We start from the raw sequence: 24,408 nt of genomic DNA, 5'->3' as shown, positions 1-24,408 counted from the left end.
GCCGTTATTACCCTCCCCACGTCATGAATATTAATGAGGGGTTATTAAGAAATGTAAATGATGCCTCAGGGGGTTGGGAGCACAGGGGGTGCAGGGCCGTGCGGGCTGATATGACAAACCATTAGGAAAACAGCCTGATTGAAGCCACTTTTTAATTATGTCAGATCTCGCTCCTTGGCGGGTGCAGCCGCGTTTCCGGATGCTTTCGTCTTTATTAAAATGAGAAAAAAGGGAACAAGGCAGAGCTGGAATGGGAAACGAGCCTTCACAGGGGGAAGATGCAGCAGCCTGGCACATGGGGACACCTGGGCCCTGCACCCCACGGGGTCCCTACCTGGCTCAGCTCCCCTCTGGGACACCCCCGTGCTGCCAGCACAGAGAGGGGGACACCAGCACCTCCAAGGCACCTTCCCCCCGGCCTCAGATCCCTGCAGCCCCCAACTCCCCCACTGTGGCCCCTCTGCCTGCAGCCCCTTCCCTCGGCTCAGCCTTGCTGGGCAGCCGAGCGACTGCCACAGGCTCATGCATTTTAACAGGCTCTCACAGGGCTCCCCGCGCCGGAATGGGAGCTGACAGGGCCAGCTGAGTTAATCAGAGTGGATAATGGAGGGAAAGAGAGAAATCTCAACCCAAATTGCTGCAGAAATCATGAGCTGGGACTCAAAAATGTTGAATTAAACTGGGCTGAAGCTTAAAGGGGAAGGCAGTGGTTCTCCCAGCCCGGTGTTCCACCAAAGAGGGAAGGGAGAGCAGCCACAGAGCCCCTGTTGTCCTGCAGGATGGGATCCTGGAGGGATGCTGGTGCTGGGACAGGCATCTCGGTCTGACCAGCACTGCAGCACCAGTGGTTCACTTGTAAAACAAAGAAGGCCAGAGGCTGTTCTTTGCAGGGCAGCATCAGATCAGATGCTTTGTTGTGCTGACAGGTACAGCACCAGCCTGGCCCTGCTCCTGCTGTGGCTGCCATCCTGCCCTGCCAACATGTGAGTCCCTTCCACAGCATCTCTGCACACCCACCACAAGCACCAAACCCAGCACCCGGGTGCCAGGACAGGGCTGAGCCACAGGCAGGGGAAAAACAGGCATCTGATGGAGTCCAGGCCCATCCCTGCAGCCCACCAGCATCACCACGGTGTCACTGCAGGCAGATGGAACAGTCTGGGATGGGCACGCACACGGAGTTCGTTGGGATTCAGGTCTCTCCACCCTGATAGCTTCATAATGCCAGGCTGCTGCTTAATTGCACCCATAAGTGTGGAATTACTGAAGGGTAAAATGCAAATGGTGTAACCTTTCCTGAGCTCACCCAGCACTGCTGTGCCAGCTCTGTGCCAAAGGGAGCTGCCTGCGTCCCTTCTCTCTTCCTAATTGCTCATAAAGCTGCTGGGAGGTACCCCTGTCAGGCCCCAGGAGGGGGAGGACAGGCCCCTTGCTGGGGTCACATGCTGGTTCCCACCCTGAAAGCCTGGCACAGCTCCTGCCCAGGGTCCCTGCATGCTTGTTCCCAGCTGATAAGGCAGACCACTGGCTGAGCCTGCAGCATGGCAGGGGCCAGAGGGGGCCAATGCTGGCAGGAGAAACCAGCGGTGGCATTACTGGTTAATGAGATTTTCATGAACCTGCGGATCATTCGGTGGGTGGGGTGAGGACTGACACGGGTAATTAAAGGTTGCTGACCTGTGAAATCAAGCTGTAAGAGGCTGGGCACTGAGCAGAGGGTGGACGGGGGTGGGATGGATGCAGGGGGAGAGAGTGGCCATGATCAGGCTCTCTCTGCTCCCCACCCGTGCCAGTGCCACTCACTGTCCCAGTTCAGCTGAAGCCATTAAGGTGCTGGAGGAGCACCTTATTTATGGCTCTGCTTTGCTGAGTTAAACTCCACAAAGTGTGACAATCAAAATTAAAGATTTCTCCAGACAGGCAGCCTGGGGGAAATCACGGCTGCGGCCAGCGGAGATTTCCCAACGGTGACTTTTAAATTAAAGGGGAAAAAAATTTCTTTAATTTGGCGGCATGCATGGGATGCAGCTCACTGGGCACGTTATTATCCAGCTCAGCAAATGCTTCCAGAATTCGCTTGCGCTCCAAATTACCAACCTCTCTGCCAGCCTGCACATCCCCACCTGTGCCGGTATCAACCGGCACTGGGGTCCTGCGTCACAGCCAGAGCCAGGCTGTGCCCTGCTGCCCCAGAGCCGAGCCCTGGCAGGTGCCCCCTCCCCACACAGCCGGGTTTTCTGCCTGACCCAGAGCAGTTGTTGCAGCGTAAGAACTGCCCGAGGCCTTGGGGACTGGTGGCACGGGGATGCAAGCAGCCCTAGCCCTGCCTGCCCTGGCACAGCTCTTCCCCTCCCTCTCCCCCCGCCCCTTCCCGATGAAGCAATGAAATTATTTTTCTACTTGAGTAGTTTTCAATTTAGATTAAGAAAAATCTGCGCTCCGTTAGCGCCACCGCAGTAAATCATGCGCGGGCGGCGCGGCCGCAGCCCCATCGCTTATCGCCTGCAAGCCTTTCTTGGTGCTGACAGGCCCCCAGTGTGACATTGAGCGGGGCAGCAGCAGCCTGGCGGGGACCCGTGGACACAGGGAGGGGGACTCGTGCCTGAAAGCACCCTTAGGGCACTGCAGGCAGTGCCCAGGGCAGGTGGGCATCCTGGGAAGGGTCAGGCTCTCTGCCATGCCACCCGATTCCCACCAGTCCCAGCATGGCTTGACAGCCACACCAACTGCCTGCTGCCAGCACCTCTTGGTGCTCCAACATTCACCAAGCCCTTGCTCCTGCCTGTCACCACTGGTGATGCAGTGGCACCCAGCACAGCTGGATGAAGCCCATCACCACCTGCCCTGCAGTCACGCCAGGAGCGGATCCCCATCCTCGCACTCATCTTGGCACTGCCGCCTTCCTTGTGCCAGCACCATCAAAAGGAGCATTTGACAGAAAACAAACCTTTTTTTTTCCCCCTCTGTGGTTCTTGCAGCTCGTTTATCGCCGGCGCGGGGCAGGCGGAGCTGTCAGCGCCTGAACCTCACTCATCCGTTTAACCTTGGGGGAAGAAACACATTTGTGCCGGATAACGCGCATCAGATGGTGGCACCAGGAGCGCCTGTAGCTGCTGCGCCTGATGGATGGGCTACAGGGGCCTCGCCTGACCTGTGCTTGTATGTTATCTGCATTGCTGCGGGAGGCTTTTCATCACGCCGACAGCTCCGGCGGCACCAGCCTGGCAGGAGAGTCTCATCTCACCAGGAATGGCTGTGGGCACCGCAGCCAGAGGGGTCCGGCCCCGCGGCTGTGCTGGCACCTTGTGCTGCCAGAGGCAGCAAGGAGGTGGAGACCCCTGGGGAGGGGTGTCAGGTTGTGCCAGTACCTGGCTGCAGTGAGGCTGAAAGGACAGAGAGAGCAGAGGTGGTGCCAGCCATGCTGAGGGGACAGAGGATGCCCACACTGCTGGCAGTGCCAAGCAGACTGGCTGCAGGAAGAGGCCAAGCTGCTGCACTTGTCCTTTGGGTGACATTTTGCCAACGAGGGGTCCTGTGACAGTGACGGAGAGGGCACGGCGCTGGGCAGCCCGGAGCCCCGGTGACGGATGAGCGCTGCCAAGTGCCGACACAAAAGCCATTTGGTGTAGGGAAATGATAGATGCTAACACTAATTTTAAGCACAGGCAGCCGAATTCCTCCAGACAGTCTCGGCACTCAGGATTTAGGGCACAGCTGCTGGGTTCAGATAAGGTGTGAAATCAGCCCAGTGTGCAGGGTGTTACTTGGTAATGAACGGCCGGTGATGGATGGGGGTGGCTCAGCGCTATAACCTCCGCATTTGGAGCCTTTCAAATCTCTTGCCATCAATCCCGGTCCCTGCCAAGGCACCACGAGGAGGGGCTGGGAGCTGGCAGTGGGTGCATGCTGTGCCAGGTGGGCACCACAGCTTGGGCTCCCCCCACACCACCAGCCCCATCACAGGCTGGCAGGAGCACCGGAGGGGTCTGGGGACGGATCCTGCCCGAGCTGGGGCAGTTACAGGTGGTGTCTCTGCTGCCACCAGCAGCATAACCCCACACACCACCTCTCCTCCCTCTTACTATGGAGCATCACTGGCTGCTCCCATGTGCCAGCAGCAATCTGGTGAGGAAGGGGATGGTGAGGCATCCTGCTCTCCACAGGGAGCTCACCCAGCACTGCCACAGCGAGCAGGCTCAGACCCACGTGGGCAGCTCAGGGACGTGGCACTAGTCCAAAATATTTATGGTGAAAGCCATGCTGGAAATGGCAAGTGCTGTGCTTGTCTGTAGCATTTAATCTTTCCTCTGACCTTATAAAAAAAAATCTATTTGTGTTGAGATTTTAAATTCACTTCTTAAATCACCCACTACATGCTCCACACTGTATGAATTCCCCCTCAAGCAAATGAGTTTGGTGTTTGTTCTTTTCTGGTACCACCAAAGCCAGAAGGATGGACACTGTGCCCCTGCAGATGTGCTACCACAGCCCATGCTCCATCCCCCTGCACACCCCCTGTGCACACACTCATCCCTCACACCCAGCACCTTTGAAGGGATCCCATCTCCTCCAGCTCAGGAAAGAGCTCTGAGCAGGATCCTTAGTGCTGCCACCTCCCTGGAGAAGGAGAAGGAAGAATCAGAGGTGGGGATGAAGGCCAGAGGCTGCAGGGAGGCAGCAGTGGGCTCACCTGGGCTCATGCACATGCCAGGTCCTGGCTTCACCCAGCACCCCCAGGCCTGATCCCCCTGCCTTGTGGGTCACAGGTTGCCCAGTGCCAGGAAGACACGTGGCACTGCTGAAGCTGGAGTAGAGCCTCCAGAGGAGCTCACCAGCACAAGGACATCAATCCAGAGGCACTGGCTGCCACGGTGAGCTACGGGCAGCCCTAGAATTGAACAAATCACTGGGAATGCAAACCAGGCACACCTGGGAAAATACATTAAAGAATTACTGCTGATGAGGGTCAGAGGGCGTTCCCTGCTCACGAACTGTACCTGGCTGCCTCTCCTCCTTGGATCTAAGAGGAGGGCTATGGGGTTTATCAGTCGCTGGTGATGCGTGGGATGGGCGTGAGCAGGGTGAGCAGCCAACCCACTGCTGATTTATTGCCCTGGAAACGCTTAATTTAGGCAATGTATTTAAAGGAACTGATTAGAATTATATTAATATTTATGGGCCGCATGGAGAAGCTTGATAGCTGCTATTGGAGGATATTAGCTGTTATCTTGCACTGGGCAGGACCGCGGCATTTGGAGGCAACTTTAATTGTGGTGAGAGCAGCCAAGGTCTCGCCAGCAGCCGGCGACAGAAGCCCTCCAGTCACTGCAAGGCCAAACCGTGCTGGAATACACAACCCTGCCCACATGGGTTCCCTCCTCTCCAAACAGCAAAGCATCCCTCCAGGCATTCCTCAGACAGGGATGGGAAGCCCTGCTCTTCCAACCCCCTGGTGCACAGTCTCCATGCTGGATACAACACTCCCAGCCCTGCTGCTGCCAGCGCTCCCATCCCTCTGGCCCAGAGCAGGGGGCCCCAGCAGTCCCTGGCTCATCCATAACCAGCTCCCTGCCCGCGCCCGACCTCTCGCTATAGCAAAGTTCACATCAATTTTCCTTCCCCTCATTTGTCTGTAAACCATGAAGAAAAATCACCGCCGTCCGCCCGCATCAGGCCTCCGCCGTGATGTATGGCTGTAATAAAAACCCCATTTTGGGAGGCCGCCTCGCCGCACCGCCAGCCGGGCGCCGTGCGTGGCCGTGCCACCAGCCGGGCACCAGCCGTGACGCAGAGCTGGGAGCTGCCAGTGCCATCCCAGCCCGGGGCCCCCCCACTTCGTCTGGGCCTCACCGTGCTGGTCACAACCCCACCAGCTCCAGGGAGGGGGTGTCAGCGAAGGGGTGCCACCCTCCAGCCTGCCCCACACGGAGGTGCATCGTGGACTGCGTGGGCAGGGGCACGTTCCACTAGATCAGGTTGCTCCAAGACCCATCCAACCTGGCCTTGGACGCTTCCAGGGATGGGGCAGCCACAGCTTCTCTGGACAGCCTGTTCCAGTTCCTCACTGCCCTCGAAGGGCAGAATTCCTTTCTAATCTCTAATCTAACCCAGCCCTCTCTCAGTTCGAAGCCATTCCCCCCTCATTCTGTCCCTCCAGGCCCTTGTCCAAAGTCCCTCTCCAGTTCCCTTCCCTTGGAGCCCCTTTAGGCACTGGAAGGGGCTCTAAGGTCTCCCCGGAGCCTCCTCTTCTCCAGCTCTCCCAGCCTGCCTCCTTAGCAGAGGTGCTCGAGCCCTTGGAGCATCTCCGTGGCCTCTGGACCCGCTCCAGCAGCTCCACATCCTTCTTATGCTGGGCACCCGCTGGGATCCCGGCTCGGCTGGTGCCTTATCCAGGGATGGGAACGGGGCCGTGCTGCCGGAGCCCGGCCCCGCTCCCGGTCCGCTCCGGCGGAGCAACAGCCTCCTCTGCCGGCCGCCGGCCGCGATCGGAGCCGGGGCTGGGACGGGACCGGCCCCCGGAGCGGAGACACGGCGGGAGGGGACGGGACGGACCGCCAGCGGCACTGGCACCGGCACCGGCACCGGCATCGGCGGGGACGGGCTGCGGGAGAGAGGGGCTACAAGTGGGGAGGGGGCTGCTGAGGCCAGGGGGTCCATTCCTCACACCCCCGTGGCAGAAGGGCACGCCAGGCTCACATCGCCATGTGCCGCGGGACTGGCACACGCCATCCTTGATGCGGCTGCACACCAGTGACACGCGTCAGTCACAGAGCAGCCAGGGGGAGGAAGAGCACGAGGCCAAAACCCCACAGATACCAGAGCTGCCAGCAGCCAGGGCTGCTCGGGAGAAGCTGGTGACCCCTCACATCGTCACCACAGCACTGCAGCACACGTCACGCTGGGGCAAAGGTGGCACCCAAAGGTGACAGCATGTGACCAGGCTGCTCTCAAAGCCCCTGGTTCCTGCTCATGGTTCCCTCTGCTTCAGAGCCAGAGTTCTGGCAGCAACAAGCGCATTTGGCTGCTCGGAGTGGGGATGACGCACACAGGAATTTCCAAGCGGGGAAATACGGTCGTTGAGCTGTAAAACCCTGCATGAGGTCACAGAGGTCACGTTGGCCTCAGCACAGATGCCCGTGTCCAGCCAGGCTGGCCTTGTCACAACCCCTCAGGCAGGGAGTGTCCCTGGTGCCCCTCAGCATAGCAGGACCTCGGCCAAGGCAGTTCTCCAGTTCCAGCTCCAGCACAGGACAAGTCTCTTCACCAGCCCTCAAAAACCCTGGTCCTTCCCCTCTCCATCCCCTTCAGCCCCAGCTGCCCACTGTGCCTTGCTGCAGCCCCACCAGTCTCCTGCTGTGCCCCCTAAGCCAGGCTGCCTCTGCCCAACCTGCCAGCAGCACCTGCAGGTGCCCTTTGGCAAGGCACAGAGAGCTCTGCCAGCATGGCCACGGTTCAACAGTGAGAGGAGCATGGAGCAGCCCCCTGGCAGAGCTGCAGCCCCTGGACTGTGCCCCTGCCTGCATGGGATGGGGTGCAGGAAGGAAAGGTCCTGCTTGGCAGGGTCTCAGGGCATGGCAGTGCCAGCACCATGGGGTCTCTGAGAGCAGGGAGTGCACCTCACCCTTCACACTCTCAGCTGTGCTGGGCTCCCTGTGACCTCCCTGCACCATCGACCTTGGGCATCCCAGGGTCACCTCCCACCAGTCCTGGGGCAAAGTGAGGTGAGACAGCCCTGGTGCTGACCCCTCCATGGCACCCATCTGCTGGGACACATCTGCTGGCAGTGACGTGCCGGCACCCAGCCACCGGCCTGTCCCCACGGAGGAATGGTGCTCGGTGCAGGGCAGTGGGTGTGCCCAGCCCGGCACATTGTGGAGGCTTCCCACGCTCTGCTCCCCCTGAGGCCATGCTCGCCCAGCCAGCTGTCCCCTGCGGCTCCACAGGCAGACACGGCAGAATGTGGGCACCAGGCCGTGATTGGGGCAGGCAGCGCCAGGTCCCTGGGATGGGCACAGCCAGGGACAGACCCCCAGCTACTCTGTGCCAGAACACCCCCCCTGGCACACTGCCAGAACAGCAGCCCTCAGAGAACATCCTCCTGACCAGTCCCCTGTGAGTTCCCATCCCACAAACTCATCTAATCACTCGTCACACCTGGGCGGTTCTGGGTTCCCTGTGGCTATAGGGTGACCCCAGCCCATGGCCATATCTCCCTCTCCCCATGAGGGTCCTGAGGGTGCTGTCCTCCCCCACCCTTCAGCCTGGTTGCCAGGGCTGGACAGGGCCAGGTAAATCATTTCTCAGGCAGGAACGTTGCGTGGCCGTCACCGCCTCGGGCACAGCTGTGGCACGCAGCAGCAGAGAGAGTTTCGGCACACGCAGGTTGTGCGTGGCCCCTCCCCGGCCCCACGCAGATATAAACCCCACCAACCTGTGCTGCCCATCCATACCTGTGGCACTGCCATGAAGACCGTCGTCGTTCTGCTCGTGGGCATCCTGGCCCTGTGTGCCCAGCTGCAGGCAGCTCCTGCCGGGGGCGAAGGTGAGTGCTGGGGGTCTCGGGGTGGCTCCAGGAGCACTGCGGGGCTGACTGAGGCCAGGGTGCTGGTGAAATGAGCAGGTAGGGGCAATCCCACTGGCCTGGAGTCAGGCACTTACCCAGCTCCAGAGCACCCACGCGCCATCAAGGCTGTGGCCATGCCTCGGAGCAGGACTGCCGAGGTCTGCGCTGTGTGGGCAGGAGGGGCTCGGTGTTGGCAGGATGTGCCAGTGTTGTGGGAGCCCTTGGCTGCTGGTAGGTGCACAGCTGGACCCGAGGGGACAGATATCCCACACCCCAGCCCATGTCTGTGGTGTGAGGACCCTGCACTCCTAGCTGAGGGGCCCAGCATCTCCAGAGGATGGGATGTCCCTCTCTATCCCTGTACTTGCTGTCCCTGCTCTGTGCCAGCAGTGGGAGGCTGGGTCCCTGCTCAGGTGCCCCTTTTAATCATTGACTGCATTCCCTCAGCAGTCAGGAGACGTGACTCTGGCACCTTCCCTGCTGCCATGGAGGAGTCACAGTCACCTGCAAGGCTTGGGCGCAGCCAGCATGACCAGGCTTAGCGGTGGTGGGCACAGCTCACCAGGGATGTGGCAGGGAAGAGCCTCTGGGGTCATGCTCAGGTCTGCTGAGCCCATGTGCTCAGCCAGGATCCCCCTCTAGCCATGGGGACAGTCGCCTGCAGCCATGCTGGCAGACCCTTGCGTTCCCAAAGCTGTCCTCAGCCTGTTCTGAGGAAGCACCTGGCAGAGCCAGGGCGGGGACAGCAATATCCTGAATGCCACGCACTGGGGACAGGAGCCAAAGCATTCCTGTCTCCCGGAAGGTGATGCTTACTGCGTGGGCTGGAGCCACTGGCCCTGTCACCAGCATGCTCACTGCAGCTGCTCTGGCTGGCTGGGGGCAGCTCCAGCTGGATCGTCCCCTCAGCAGCCACCCAGGCACCCTGGGACCGAGGTGCAACCGTGGGCAAACCCACTGGCTCCACACTGCTCCCCACAGCTCTCATCTTCCTCTGTGCTTTCCCCCTCATCTCCTGCCATGGGACCATTTCTGGGCTCCTGTCTGCTCCTGTCCAGCTGGTCTTGTGCAGCTCCACTGTAGACATCCACCCTCACACCCTCCCAGTGCCAGCTGCTCACCGCCAGCACCAAGGTCACCCCACGCTGAGGTCACCCCGCACTGGGGCAAAGCTGTCACAGGGTCAGACCAGGACAATGACCCTCAAGGACAACCCTGGCATGGGAACCGCAGCCCAGCCATGGCAGGACACTGGGGCAGCCCCTCCCTGACACTGGGGACAGTGACCCTGGGTGTGCAGTGTGGGAATGGCAGCAGGGCTGCTGCTCCAGGGAAGCTGCTGCTGGGTCCCGGTGGGCTCTGTTCCTGCACATCATCACGCAGGGACAGAGTTTCTGTTCCAGTGGGCATCACTCCCACCTCCCAGACATTACTACCCCTATCCCACCCCACTACCCCAGAACCATGTCCCAACCCTGGTGCTGGGGCCACTGGGCTGCAGCACAGTCGCCTTCATTCCTGGCATCCCAAAATCAGCCCAACCCAGCTCTCTGAGCAGAGTTACCAGAGGGGCCCAGAGTGGGAGCATCCTGGCCAGCTGAGCATGGCCAGGTCCTGGCAGTGGCCTGGCAGGTCCCCATGCTGGAGGGCACAGGGACAGAGACTGTCCCGTTGATCTCCTCGCTGCCCCGTGTTGCTCCTGCTGCAGTGACACGCGGCACAGCGGTGGGGCAGGCGGCTGAGCCGTCAGTGCCGGCTCCTGTTCCTGCATAAACACCCAGGCAGGGAGGGGACCACAGGCAAAGGCAAACAGTTACTGATTTACTGCCACGCCACCGTGCCACATTGTTGACTGTGGGGTTAAATTACCTGGAGACAGACCCCGGCAGAGCAGACACCAGCTCGTGACTCAGGCAGGGATCATGTCCCAGCCCCATGCACCCCTGGCCCATGCAGGTTTGCAGGATGCTCCTACCCGGAACTGGGATAGCCCTGGCTTGACAGTGGCAGGCACCATGAAGTGTCCTGGTCCACCAGACATGCTCTGGGCAGGGTATCCTGGACATGCCGAGGGAGTCTGGGGTGGTGCAGCTCCAGCAGCATCAAGCTCTGGAGCACTGGGTGCGCATGCCAATCGCTCATTCTCTGCCAGCCACTTGCCCATCTGGTGCTGCCAGACGGTCTGTCCACATCCCCAGGGCTGTGGGAGACTGCAAGGATGATGGAGGCCATGGGATGAGATGGCAGCTGGGCAGAGCTCCCGTGGCTGCTCTGGGGAAGTGCAGGGGAGCCCTGGGTTGGGCACCTGCCCAAGGCACAGGCAGCCTGGAGGGCCCTTCAGTTGAGGACCCAGAGCTGGAGGAGAACAGTGTCTGGAACAGGAGCAGGAACTGGGTGAGTGGCAGCAGAGCCGAGCTGCAGCCCTGTCTGCACCACCAGTTCCTCCCGGCCTCTGGGGATCGGTGACCCAGGCCAGGGGCTCCATTCAAGCTCGTGACTGTGGCCAGGGCGACACAGGGTGAGTCGAAGTGGTGACAGGTCGTGCCCTGTCCCTGGTGCACCCATGCCTGCTGCGCTGCCCGCGAGCAGTACCACTGCATCCCCATGGCTGATCCCTGCGTGGGGCCGTGGCAGCCCAGCACTCCAGTGGGATCAGCCTGGAGCTGTCTGGGGTCCAGCGTGCAGGGGCTGCAGCCGGTGGTGGTTGGCTGCCATTCCTGCCGGGCGAGTTCTCAGCATGGCCGCCCGGTCTCCTCGAGGCTCCCCCTCCCTGGTCGGCAGCCAGGAGCGGCAGATACCTGATACTCGGGTTGTGCAAGCGCGAAGGGGGAGCCTGGCCCTGCCCGGCCCTTGGGAACCACCCGGAAGGCCGAGCCCGCCAGCCCCACCTGGAGAGGAGCTTAAAGGCCGGCCGGGCGGCCGCAGCGCAGCCGGTTCCTGCACCATGCCCACGGCCCGCAGCGTCCTCATCTTGGCGGGGCTCCTGGCTCTCTGGGCAGAGCTGCCGGCAGCATCCGCCCAGAATGTCACCAGTGAGTATGAGCGCACGGCCCGGCACGGCCCGTCACAGCACGCTCGGCGAGCAGGCAGCATCCCTCTCTGCCAGCCCCAGGGCAGCTGCAGTGGGGGCTGGGTTGAGCAGAAGCCCATGCCTGGTGCAGTTGGGCTCAGCAGCATCCCTGGACCCAGCCCTGGGGCCGGTGGCAGCATCTCCTGCCATGGCAGGCAGCCCTCGCCCTGCCCGGGGCCGGCTGCCCCAGCGCGCCCATGGCCCCACCTTTGCCTTGCAGCAAAAGCCGGCGTGTGCCCGGACCCGGCGACGGAGGCGGTGAACTGCACGGTGGGGTGCCAGTCCGATGGTGATTGTGAGAGCACCCTCAAGTGCTGCCCGGCGGCCTGCGGCATGGCCTGCCAGAAGCCCGACGGTAACGCTCCCTCCTGCTCCTGGTCGTGCTGCTCGGAGCACGACAGCCCATCCCAGCCCATCCCGGCTGGCAGCATCGGTGCTCCAGGGTGCGGTGGTGGCCAAGGGCCTGGGAGCCCAATGCGTGTCCGGCTGCAGCGTGGGGACCAGGGTCTGTGTAGGAGCCCAGCAGGCTTGGGGTGTGCTCCTGCTGGGTCGTGCTCACCCCTTCCTCCTCTCAGCGATGCAGGGGCTGAGTGGGTGATCCTGAATGATGCTGGGGCTGGGGTGGAGGGTGGGAGTCTGCGCCGCTTCTCGTTGCAGCACCCGTTGACTGCTCGGCCTCGTGGGCGGCTGCCAGCCCAGGATGTGGGCACTGTCCTGGCTCCAACTTTGCCCTCCCAGTGGCATCGTTCCCATCCTTGCACTGGCCACAGCCCTGCAGACGTCCAGCTGAGCACACTCACCATGCCAGTCCTGCTGGCAAGCAGCATTTAGAGATGGGCTCAGGAGTTGGGATCCACAGCTGCAGACATGTGGATGTGACCTGGGGGCTCCAGTACCTCCACAGCCTCCTGCAGGGCAGCACTGGCCTGGCTGCAGTGGAGGCAGCAGGGTGCAGAGCTGGAGCCCAGTGGCAGGCAGTGGGACAGCGGGGCAGGGGCCCCACACTGCCAGGCACAGGTTGTCTGGGGGCACATGGTCCCGGTCAAGGCCTGGGCTGAACCCTCATGCCATGAACAAATGGCCAGGGCCAGGGCCATCCCTGGCAGCTGTGGGGGACAGCAGGGCCAAAGCCACCATCAATTTGGCATTCTACACCTGCATATCCTGTGCTAGCCATGTGTCCCTGAGCGAGACCACTGAGCACAGGGACCATTGGGGACCACCATGCCACGCGGTCTCCCTGACATGTTCCCACCAAGTCCAGCTGGCCGGAGCATCAGCTGCCAAAGCCATGGGATGGGGGAAATGCTGGCAGCCATGGTCCCTCCTCTATGGCAGACAGGGGCCAGGGCCATGCCTGCAGCTCCAGGAGCTGCAGGGGGGACCCTGCCCCCCCATGCCAGGACCAGTAGGTCTCAGCCATGTCCATTTGCCTTTCAGAGAAGCCTGGCACCTGCCCACCCGTCAGCCCGGGCATCCCCATGCTGGGCATCTGCACCAACCAGTGCAAGACCGATGCCAACTGCTCCGGGAACCAGAAGTGTTGCAGGAATGGCTGCGGCAAGGTCTCCTGCGTGACGCCCCTCCACTGAGGTCAGCTGGGTGCATGCCAGCCCCAGGGATCCCGCCACACCCGTGCACCCGTCCTGCTCACGGCCTCTGCTCCTTTGCAGGTGCAGCCACCTCCTGCCAGCCCAGCCATAGGGAAGCTGCTGCCCAACACCCATCCCGCTCACCCTGGCCGTGGCCCCGCATCATCCCCCTGGCTCAGAACCCTCAGCCTCAGCTTCCTCCCCAGGGTCCCCTGCTCGGGGCACGCCACAGCCCCCTGCACTCTCTCCAATAAAGCAGCTTCTCCCTGCCACGCCATGGCTGCCTCTCCATCCTGCGCCGTGGACAACTTTCCCTGCTGCTCCATGGCCACCTCCCCATCCTTGGTTGCCTCTTTGTCCCTTGTTGGAGATGCCTCCAGCAAGGAAGGGCTCCACACAAACACCAGCATCAACTGGCTCTACAGTGGCCAGGAGACAAACAGGCTGCAGTGTGTGCCCTCACATGAGCATCACCCAAACCCCTCCTTGCCCCATGCAGTTGCCCACGGCAGAAACCTGAAGGAGCTTTGGGCAGTGCAACCCACACACCACTGCCACATGCCTGCCCCCTCCCCACCTGCTCAGAGCTGGGTTGCTGCTCCTATCCTGCTCTTCCTGGCATCTCCTGCTCCTCACAGGGCTCCAGGGGCCCTGTCCCTTCTGCTCCTGCCCTGCTCCCACTCCCAGCCCCTGGGACCAGAGCAAGTGTCCCTCCTGCCTGGGAAGGGCCAGCACCCCCAGAGCACCCACCCTTGACAGAGGACAGAGCAGTCCAACTCCCCCCGGGGCTGAACAAGCCCCACACTCTGCCCAGCACTGCCCAATGCCCAGTGCCAGTTCCCCCTCTCACCATGATGCAGGTGCAGGCTGGTGCACCCCAGCACAGCACCACAGCTCCACAGCAACTCTCCCTGCTCCATGTGTGCCAGGAGGGCCCTGGTGGGCACTGAAGACTGGGGACAGGACACTGCCCCTGTGTCCCACCCCTGCTCACAATGGTGGGGCTCTGGGAGCGCTGCTCGGCCCCTCGCCCAGATGCTCACGGGTCATCAGTGACCTGGAAAGGGCTCTGCGGAGGATGTGTCAGCCACGGGCCATGGGCCCAGTGCTGCCCCAGGAGTCTCCCCCGAGCTGAATTGTTCATGCCTGCCACTCCCACGGTCCTGAAACCCTGCTGCCATGAGAAGGAGCAGTTTGGCTGGGCCAGCCCCCGCCCCAGCAGAGTTTAAATCCCAGCCCATCGCCCAGAAGCACAGCGTCGATCGCAGCGTGATGCTGGGCCAGCGCAGCCTCCTCCTGGTGCTCCTGGCGCTGCTCGCCCTGGCCCAGCAGCACAGCCGCGGGGACCAGGGCACTGCTCCTGCCTTCACCGCGGCCCCACAGGGACATTGGACCCCCACTGCCCCGCCTGCTCCCCCCAAAGTGGGTGAGTGCCCGGCGGGGGCGACTGGAGCCCCTTGGCCCCCCGGGCTGTACTGCCTCTCCGACCACAGCTGTCCTGGTGCTGAGAAGTGCTGCCAGAGCGGGCAGGTCTGGACCTGCCTCCTGCCCACCACAGGTACCCCTGCTCCCTCTGAGGGATGCCAGCACAGAGGCTGGGCGGCAGGTGGGATGTGGGGGGGGGGGGAGCTGGTGCCTGTGTGGGTGCCCCTAGCACGAGCACCGGTCCCTGGCTCGTGGCCACATGGAGCATCTCCCTCTGCAGAGAGCCCGGGCTACTGCCCCCATGCTGGCAGCGCCATCGGGCCGAGCTGCGGGGTGAGCTGCCACAACGACACCGCGTGCCACACCGGGGAGAAGTGCTGCACCCGCGGCTGCTGCACCCGCTGCGTGCACGCCGAGCCAGGTGAGCTGGCCTGGGGGTCCCCGTGCCAGGCTGAGGATACCCCGGGACAGCCCCAGGGGTCTGCAGCCCCCATCACACTGTAGGGCAGCTCTGGGCACTGTGGTTGCCGCACACTGAACCTCAGCCCTCCCTCCAGCCAAAGCCGGGTTGTGCCCACGGAAGCGCGCCCAGAGGAGCGGTGCCGCCTGCCCCAACCGCTGCAACGATGACCGGGACTGCCCTGGGGACCGCAAGTGCTGCTTCTCCGGCTGTGGGCTGGCTTGTGCCTCTCCACACACAGGTACAGCCCTGCCAGCCCTCCCTGATCCCTGTGTCCAGCCCTCCACTGCACTGGGGGTAGCACGGCTCTCCCTCCCCTGCGGAGCCCGGCGTGTGCCAGGCCATGCTGCCGGACGAGCTGCAGCGGCCATGCCCAGCCGAGTGTGCAGCCAGTGGCAGCCCTCCAGGCCCCAGGGAGCGTGTGCCACACCAGCTGTGGCTCCCGGTGCCACACACCCGCCCTGGTCCCAGCCCAGGCCCTCGTGAGCCCCTGGGCAAGAGCTGGCCCTCAGGATCCCTGCACCCAGCTCCTCCACGATGGGCAGGTGATGGTCCCAAACATGCACAGGGCTGAACCTGCTCCTGCACCCTCCTCCTGCACCCTCCTCGGACTGCCTGCTGGTGGAACCACAGCCAGGGTTGTCCCTCACCACTCCAGTTATCAGCTGGCATCCCATATTGGGCTGTGACTGGTCTCACTGGGTCAGACTGGTGTGGGTGTGAGGCTGGCAACTGAGAGCAGCACTGCGGAGGAGGATGGAGGGGCAGACAGGGACAGGATGGAGACCACGGCTGTGCCAGGAGCGGGGCTGAGGGACACAGAATCCCAGCACATCCACGATCCCTGCTGTCACCAGGGAGCCACCAGGCCTCGGTGAAGCCCGGCTCGTGCCCCATGGTGCTGCGGGGCTCCCTGGGTCCCTGCCTGGAGCTGTGTGACACCGACAGGGACTGCCTTGGGGACGACAAGTGCTGCACCACCGGCTGTGGACACGTCTGCAAACCACCCACCGAGGGTAAGCCATGGGCCAAGACCCCTGTGCCCTCCCCACACCCTGTTACTGTGACCTTCCTGGGGGCAACGGGAGGGTGCTGGCTGATGGGGGAGGAGCTGGGGGAGGAGCTCATGCCTGCAGGCAGGGCAGCTCCCCCACGCTGGAGGGGTGCCCTGAACCCCTCACCCTTCCCTCTCTCCACATGTGCCAGTGTGGCCAGGGCTCTGTCCCCCCGCAGCAGATGGCAACCGGGCAGACAAGTGCCTCCTCCTGTGCCTGCAGGACAAGGATTGTCCCACCGGCCAGAAGTGCTGCCAGCAGGGCTGCAGCCGGGTCTGCGTCCCCCCGCTGTGGGGTATGTTCACCCCCAGCCTGCTGCCTCTCAGGTCCAGCCTGGAGGGGACCAAGGGGGGCCCAGGGTGGGAGCACCCCAGGACCATCAGAGAGGGAGCACCCATCCTCACTGATCACCTCAATTGTCTCCTCCAGGCACAGCCTAGCCCTGGCCAGGAAGAACTGCACCAGGAGCTGCCTTTTTGGGGTCACCTCACACCCCTCTGCCACTGCACCAATGGGGAGAGCAGAGGTGCTGCTGCCCCCTGTGCTGTACCCTCTGCACCGCTGGCAGGATGGCACCAGCACTGAGTGATGGCTCTGTTTGGGGTAACTGGCACCCCCAGCTGCTCCCAGCCGTGCCATCAAGGGCTGCACAAACACCCATACCACCCCATGGCCAAGGCTCCTGGCAGCCTGGCACAAGGCTGAGCACCCTTTGACCTCAGCTGCTCCACAGCATCGAGAATAAACCACCCCATGGCCACCTCTGCTCTGGGTCACCATTCCTGTTCCCTGCTCTGGTTCCCAGAGGCACTGGCAGCCTGGGCTGTGTGCAGGCAGGGAGGTGCAGGAAGGCGCCAGGCAGCTGTCCCTGCAGGCAGGCACTGCCCCGGGGCAGGGAGAGGGTCCCAGTTCCACGTGGGTGACCTCCAGCCATCATCACCCCATGGTGACCAACCTGCAGGGCCTGGGGGCTGCTTGATGTACCCTCAGCAGTCATGGACTGGAGAACCAGTTCCCTCGGATTCCTTGCTCCAAGGAAGGGCTCATTTGCATCCTGAAGTGTAAAAACCTGGTGGGAAGAGCAGTCATGGGTCAGGACAGGTGGAGCACCGGGACAGGGAAGGGGGCAGGGAGCAGCACCGACCTCCAAGGGGACACATCAGGACCTGCTTGCTCATGGTGCTGGATCCCAAGCAGTCCCATGCATGGAGGCTACACCTGGCTGAGGGGCAGCACCATGGCAGCAGAGCTGGCAGAGCTCCTCAGGCTGCTCCTACTGCCTTGCCAGGGCCAACCCATGGGGTCTATCCACAGTCCCCACTCCAGGGAGGCGAGGGGCAAGCAGGGCTGGGCAGAAGCCCAGGGAGGGGGTGGCAGCCAGCTGTGGCAGGGACAGGGCTGTGCACCAAGGGGGACAGCAGTGCCTGACCCCAGCTGCCCTCCCCAGCCCCGTGGGTCATTCTGACCCCAAAGCGGGGCTCGGCCAGAGATAAGCAGGATGGCTGGCAGGGCGCCGGTGGGTTCTGGGAACTGCCCCTCCTCCTGCTCCTCCTGCCCCTCCTGCCCGTGGCACAGCCAGATGCCACAGCCAGCAGCCCAGCTTCGGCTGCCCTGGCACCTCGGTACCCCTGCCACTGACTGCAAACCAAGCCCCGGCTCAGCTCCAGACACAACATCCCTGGCAGCACCATGGGCCTGGGAGTTTTCCTCCTCCTGGGGCTCCTCATCCTCAGGGCAGAGCCAAGCGTGACACCAGAGGAGAAGGGCGGTGAGTACCGGGTAACAAACCTGGCAGCTGCCAGGCATGGGCATCCTGGGGGCAGCTCCTTCCCCCCCCAGTTCCCCTTGCCACTGTCGTATCCCCTCTGTCCCTGCCTGGTACCTGCTGGCAGGGACCATGTCCCAGCCGGCTGCAGCACCTGCTCTGCTGCCTGAGGGACCCTGGGAGCATGTGTGCACCCCCTGCACCCCCCTGTACACCCCCTGCACCCCCTGTGCACCCCCTGCACCCCACATGCACAGCAACCATCAGCTCTCAGGGGTGCCACATGGGGCAGGGTGTCTTCTACGTTCTGGGTGCAGACCCTCCTACCCCCCCCCGCCCCATGCCAGCCCCCTGCAGCAGGATGATGCCAGGGGCGGTGGTGCCCAGCTGCAGCACGGCTCTGCCCACCTGGAGACAACGGCAGTGCCTCTTTGTTTGAGCCAAACAGCTGCTGTTTGCAGTGAAACTCCGTCAGCGTCTGTTTGCAGCCCAAACATGCGGCCCTGCCGCAGCCGGCCGGGCTGTTGACAGGGCGGCTGCTCCCAACGCATCCCCGGCTGGCAGCAGGAGCTGGGCACAGGCCCCAGCTGGAGCTCACCTGTAGCAGAGGCAGGGCTGTCCTGATTTTCCCAGCACAGGGTGCCAAGAGGAGGACGAGGAAGAGGAGGAGGCAGCAGTGGCGTGGGGTGTGCTGCTTGCAGTGAAGCTTCCCGGGGCAGCAGGATGATCAGGGGTGGATTGTGACCTCCAGCTGGTGTGCCCTTGCAGGGCCAGTGACAATCCTCATGGCACTTGCTGCCTCGCGAGGGCACACACACAGCCATGTGCTGTGCCGTGCTGTGCCATGCAGGTCTTGATGTGGGGGTCCAGCAGCCCCGGGCCACGTTGCAGCCGAGTCTCCAGCCCCCTGGGCTGTGATCCCCACCCCAGTTCCCTGTCCCCTGCATGGAAACCCATGCCTCACTCCCCGAGGATGGAGGATGAGGGGCTCTGGTGCTGGTGCTGCCCTGACACTGCCATCCCTCTTCAGGGGACCCCCAGAAACCGGGGAGGTGCCCACGGGACTTCATGCGCTGCCTGCGCCAGGAGCCCCCGCTCTGTGCCAACGACTCCAGCTGCCCCGCTGGGCTCAAGTGCTGCCCCTGGGAGTGCCGGCTCCGCTGCATCCCCCCGGCAGAAGGTAGAGCACCACCTCTGTCCCAGGACAGCTGGCATCCTTCTCCCCCATCCCTGTCCACATCCCTCTGCCATTCCCGTTGCTACAGAGTAGCTCTCTCTGCACTGCTGGCAGCCCCCTGACCACAGCTCCTAAGGCGTGGAGGGGTCTGGGATGGGGCACATGGTGGGGTCCAGCCAGGGACAAGCAGGGTCTGGCACAAGGGTCTGGCAGGGCCAGGTTTCCCAGTGCTGCCCTCGGACACTGCGGTGCAGCCTCACCTTTTGGCCCCTCGGCACTGCAGAGAAGCCTGGTGCCTGCAGGGCAGCAGCCCCCGAGAGGCTCATTGCCCCCTGCTCCTTCCCCTGCCTGGAGGACAAGGACTGCCTGGGAATGCAGAAGTGCTGCCCACTGGGCTGTGGCTCTGCCTGCCTGGAGCCAGCACCAGGTATGGACTTGGTAGGGACGGCTGGGAGCCCTGGCTCACCACGGCAACTCTCTGTGCCACAGACATCTACCACCTCCTGCTGCCCTGACCTCTGGGGCAGCATACACAGCTTCCCCTCACCAGCAGCTCCCTGGAAACCCAGTGCCAGGACTTGGCCTCAGGCACTAGGCAAGGGCTGGGGACCCCCGGGGTGGGCAGCGTGGCTGAATCCTTGCACCCACTCTGCCCTGCCAGCCCAGCCCAAGCCCACGGAGGGCCCCGTGGTGCAGCCAAGACCGTTCCAGGAGCGGTGCCGAGGCGATGGCGACTGCCCCGATGTGCAGAAATGCTGCAACAGCAGCTGTGGCCACCAGTGCCTGCCGGGAGCGTCAGCCGGTGAGGCAGGATGGGACAGGAGGGGCAGTGCGGGCGGGGACGTGGCTCAGAGATCAGCGATGATGCTGTGGGGCCACAGAGCTGTGGCACAGAAGGGGCTCCTCTCCTCATGCTCAGCGGGGTGGGCTCTGCCAGGTCTGGGGTGGGGACTCACTGTGCAGCTCCCAGGTGGGTGCTGGAGGGGAGAGGGGACAGTGAGGCCACCCTCTGGCGAGGTCACCATCCCGCTCTCGCCTGGTCCACGGTGCAGAGGACACCAGCCCTGCCCCAGCCACCCAACAGCCACTGCCACACCAGTGGGGGTGCCTCCAGGACCAGGACTGTCCCCCATCCTATGTGTGCTGTCACCAGCTGTGCAGCCAGCAGTGCCCAGCAAATGGCCAAGGTGAGGGAGCCAGGAGCTGCCCCAGAGGCTCGACAACCCCACGCACCCTGGTCCCCATGGCTGTGCCTCTAAGCAGTGGCACTGCAGCCAGCCCATGCCATGTCCACAGGGAAGGACGGATTCTGCCCAGCCCGTGCTGGGCTGTTCCCCAGTTATGACTGCAGAGCCTGGTGCTGGCACGATGGCGAGTGCCCTGGCAAGGAGAAGTGCTGCCTGAGTGGCTGCAACTCTGTCTGCCTGCCCCCGTCCCAAGGTACTAGATACAGGCAGAAGTGTCCTCCAGCTCCAGGGACTGTGGGACTGGGTGGGAAAGACCCACTGTTGCTGTTTGCACACCCAGCTCCGCTTCCTCCTGCCCCTAGAAAAGCCAGGCATCTGCCCGCTGGCTGAGGAGGCTCTGCTGGCCACGTCCCCTTGTGGCACCACTTGCATCCAGGACTGGCAGTGCCCGGGTGCTGAGAAGTGCTGCAGGAGCAGTAGATGTGGCCATGTGTGCTTGGCCCCCGAACCAGGTGAGGAAAAGCTTACCAGGACAAGGTTTCCTGCTCCTGGGGGCAGGATTCGGGATGGTGCTGCCATAGGGCAGGTGCTCAGACCCCCAGGGTGCAGCCTTCAGGGTGCCCCGAGGCTGCAGAAAAGGGGGTGCCCACAGCACGGTGTGGTCCCTCTGCCCCTGCTGCCCCTTCCTGCCCTTCTCAGACAAACCTGGTGAGTGCCCAAAGGTGAGGCCACAGCAGACTTCAGAGCCGTGCAAGGAGGAGGACTCCTGTGCCCACGACAGGGACTGTCCCCGGCAGGAGAAGTGCTGCTTCTCCGGCTGCGCCATGCGCTGCACCCGCCCTGCCCGAGGTGAGCGTGGCAGCCCGGCCACCAGCACAGCACAGTAAAGTGAGAGCAGGGCTGGGCCCCCCACCCTCACCCAGGTCCCCTCCTCCGGTAGAGCACCCTGGGGAGTGTCCCCGGGCACAGCCATGCTGGGACCCCTGGCGCCGGCGCAGGAGCCAGTGCCTGGATGACAGCGTCTGCCGGCGAGAGGAGAAGTGCTGCGACACGGGCTGCGGCTGGGAGTGCGTGGCCGTGCCCAGAGGTAGCAGGCACAGCCTGTTTCGGGGGGAGCTGGCTCCAGCCCCCCAAGGGCAGCCAGGTGACAGTGGGTCTCTGTGCCCCTGCAGAGAGCCAGGACAGCCCCGATGGCAAGTGCGTGGAGGAGTGCCAGGTCGACTCACAGTGCCCCCGGGGACAGCGGTGCACCAGCATCGGCTGCGGCCACGTCTGCATGGACATCCCTGGAGGTGAGAGCCAGCCAGGCCCTTTGGGAACCATGCAGGGCCTCTCTGAGGTGCCCTAGCCAGGTGCCCCCTAGCTGGGTGCTCGCCTTGCAGGCAGAGTGGGAGTGTGCCCCATCCCCAGGGAAGGGGGGACATGCCTGGACCTGTGCAGCTTCGACGAGGAGTGTCCCTGGGGCCACAAGTGCTGCAGCAACGGCTGTGGCCACGTCTGCACACCAGCCTCTCTGCAAGGTCAGCCTCTTGTACCCTCTGCCCAGTGGGGATGGAGCCCAGCATCCCCCAGCACCCACCCCCTGGGGTATCCTGGCCCTCCGATCCCAATGAGGATCCCGTGCCGTGAACCCGTGTGGGGTCTGCTGAGATGGCTGTGCCCGCGGGGTCCCACAACCTCCAGGGATATGATCAGCCACTGTCCTTCTTCCCGAGCCTCCCCTTCTTTCTGTGCAAGTGATGAGCACACACAGCCTCAGCTCAGAGTCACCAGGTGACCGTCCTGCCCTGCCTGCAGAGCGTGATGCCGTGGCTGTGCCGAGCGGTGCCGAGCCCTGCACGGAGCAGTGCGAGGCCGACTCACAGTGTCCCTGGGGCCAGAGGTGCACCCGCACCAGCTGTGGCCGCGTCTGCAAGGACAGCCCCGGAGGTGAGATGGAGGAGCCAGGTGTTGCCCTGGGAGACGTGGGGTGTCCCAGCCGGGTGCCCCATGGCAGGGTGCTCTGCCTTGCAGGCAGAGATGGAGCGTGCCCTGTGCCCAGGGGCCGCGGGTCGTGCCTGGACCTGTGCAGCCTCGACGAGGACTGTCCCTGGGGCCACAAGTGCTGCAGCAACGGCTGCGGCCACATCTGCATACGGGTGCCCAGTGGTAAGGATGGGGCCAGCACCAGGGCTGGCACCAGGTCACACAGGGTGTCAAACCAGACCTCTGTGTGAAGGGCACAGCCCTCAGCATGCTCCCAGCTCGGCATCATCGTGAGGCCGGTTCCCACTGCCAACCCATTGCTGCACTTTCAGGGCCAGGGGATCTCAAGTGACACGGAGCAGGAGGAAGCTCTCACAGAGCTGGCCAGCATGGCTGCAGACATGGCCACTGGTCCCTCACTTCTCCAGCCTTGTGGCTCCCTAAAAGCATGTCCTCCTTTTCAGATGCTGCGTGATGGGAGAGCAGCTCTTCTGCAGCAGGAAGACTCCTTCGTTAGGGGATGTGGGACAGTCATGGGCCTCAGCTGGCCTGTCCCCTCCACTCCACCTCCAGCAATAAAGTGTGTGCTTGGCCACCTCCAGCTGCCCCACATGCTCCTGGAGCAGCCTGGAACCAACTGTGGCTCCCAGGGAAGGAGCGTCCCCGGGGCCAGGGGGCTCAGCCTCTGCTGGGGTTGGTGCCATGGGACCAGTGAAGCAGTGCAGACACAGACCTGGGTCAGGGCAGGCTGGGGACAGGCACCCACTGAGTTGGTGGCCATTCCTTCTCCATTCAGTGGCTTCAGCTCCCAGCCAGGTCATGTCGGCAGCTCAAGGGCAAGGCTGGGCTGGGAGCCCATCTGAGGCAGTGGGAGCTGCAGGGTGGTGGCTGGGTGAGCCCCAGGGCCACCATGCTGTGCTGCTGGAGGCACCCATCACCCCCATGAGGGAGGGGAGCCAAGAGGGATGGGCACTGCCTGCTCCAGCAGGAAGGACAAGACCCAGACGTGCTCATCCAAGGACCCACCCTTGTATTGAAGTGTCACAGCTTGAGGGGAGGGATGGGCTTCTCTGGTCAGGCATCATGGCACAGGAAGGGGCAGCCATGCTGTCATCATGGGGCACATGTCCCTGTCCTCAGGCCAGCGAGCATCCCCAGTCAAGCCACAGCCCCCCAGCATGGCCACCCCAGCCAATAGCACTCATTGCCACCAGCCCCACAGGGAATAGTTCCCTCCAGGGTCGGGGATGTGACCCACCAGCAGCACCTTGCCCTGGGCTGGGGCCGTGCAGAGGCCACTACACCCCCCGGGCCAGCACTGTCAGTCACCTGGAACCGAGACATGGGGTGTCAGGAGCGGGACCAGGAGCAGCCTCCATCTGTGGCACACAGCCCACGGCACGTTGCTAGTTACCGAGGTGGGAACAGGCCTGGGAGCACTCGAACTTGGTCTCAAAGTTGTTCCTGTTGCCGCCGCAGCCACCGTAGATGAACTCCTCGCACTGCTGGCTGGAGGCGTTGAAGAAGAAGCGGCGGAAGAGCGCCTTGCAGTTCCCACAGACTGAGGGCAGGTAGCAGAAGTCTGCATGGTCCAAAGAGGACAGGCTGAGCCAGGGGCAGGACGGGGATGCCGCCACTCTCAGTGCTGCCAGGCCCCTGGAAAGGTCTGCACAGTTCCAGTCCCTTCCTACTGCCAAACCCTTTGTGCCAGCAGCCCACGGCCCCACGCACCAGCAGCTGGGGCTTTCCCCCACCGCACAGCGTGGTGCCCCTCGTGGTCTGCAAGGACCTGGCAAGACCCCGGGAGCACCCCAGGGACCTCCCTTCCCAGTTTGCTTCCCAATGTGACCTAACAGCCCTCCCACTCCAGAGCCCCACTACCACAGCACCAACGCCTCACCTAGCACCGGCTCCTGGCACGTGTAGCCGCACTTGCTGGGACAGCACTTGGTGGCACCGTGGCAGTCGGCATCGCTGGTGCAGCGGGCACAGGAGGCGTCCACGCGGCAGGCGCCACAGGCCTCATCCGGCGGGTCCTCCACCTCCGAGATGTGGTAGCAGTACCCGGGCTTTGCTGCGGGACACAGTGGCCAGAATGGTGGGGAGAGCCACAGAGTGGGGGCCTCAGCAGCCCCTCAGTGCCCCAGGG

General features: G+C 63.4%; 2 protein-coding genes across 2 annotated transcripts; both read left to right on the top strand.

Moving 5' to 3' along the window:
• The first annotated feature begins 11,300 nt into the window (after positions 1-11,300).
• Positions 11,301-13,475, top strand: LOC126639247 (WAP four-disulfide core domain protein 2-like). The gene is made up of 4 exons (XM_050313899.1): positions 11,301-11,595; positions 11,854-11,988; positions 13,074-13,226; positions 13,307-13,475. The coding sequence occupies exons 1-3, from the start codon at positions 11,301-11,303 to the stop codon at positions 13,223-13,225; spliced, it is 582 nt and encodes a 193-aa protein (XP_050169856.1). The 3' UTR covers position 13,226; positions 13,307-13,475.
• Positions 13,476-17,854: 4,379 nt separating this feature from the next.
• LOC126639325 (balbiani ring protein 3-like) lies at positions 17,855-22,734 on the top strand. The gene is made up of 14 exons (XM_050314027.1): positions 17,855-17,933; positions 18,961-19,110; positions 19,391-19,534; positions 19,769-19,909; positions 20,160-20,294; positions 20,404-20,547; positions 20,657-20,806; positions 20,994-21,143; positions 21,235-21,381; positions 21,467-21,586; positions 21,677-21,814; positions 22,092-22,223; positions 22,308-22,442; positions 22,724-22,734. The coding sequence occupies exons 1-14, from the start codon at positions 17,855-17,857 to the stop codon at positions 22,732-22,734; spliced, it is 1,776 nt and encodes a 591-aa protein (XP_050169984.1).
• Positions 22,735-24,408: the final 1,674 nt, after the last annotated feature.

The sequence above is a fragment of the Myiozetetes cayanensis genome, unplaced genomic scaffold, assembly GCF_022539395.1.
Source record: "Myiozetetes cayanensis isolate MyiCay16 unplaced genomic scaffold, myiCay2020 scf19, whole genome shotgun sequence".
Taxonomy (NCBI): Eukaryota; Metazoa; Chordata; class Aves; order Passeriformes; family Tyrannidae; genus Myiozetetes; species Myiozetetes cayanensis.
The sequence above is the reverse complement of the archived record's forward strand: the minus strand, read 5'-3'. Positions and strand labels throughout refer to the sequence as shown.

Bases quoted from the DNA above. Each gene is read 5' to 3' on its own strand.
- LOC126639247 (XM_050313899.1), top strand. From the start codon at position 11,301: ATGGCCGCCCGGTCTCCTCGAGGCTCCCCCTCCCTGGTCGGCAGCCAG. The intron at 11,596-11,853 runs GTGAGTATGAGC...TTTGCCTTGCAG, and splicing joins ATCCGCCCAGAATGTCACCA to CAAAAGCCGGCGTGTGCCCG. The intron at 11,989-13,073 runs GTAACGCTCCCT...TTTGCCTTTCAG, and splicing joins GGCCTGCCAGAAGCCCGACG to AGAAGCCTGGCACCTGCCCA.
- LOC126639325 (XM_050314027.1), top strand. From the start codon at position 17,855: ATGGGCCTGGGAGTTTTCCTCCTCCTGGGGCTCCTCATCCTCAGGGCA. The intron at 21,382-21,466 runs GTAGCAGGCACA...GTGCCCCTGCAG, and splicing joins GTGCGTGGCCGTGCCCAGAG to AGAGCCAGGACAGCCCCGAT. The intron at 21,815-22,091 runs GTCAGCCTCTTG...CCCTGCCTGCAG, and splicing joins CACACCAGCCTCTCTGCAAG to AGCGTGATGCCGTGGCTGTG.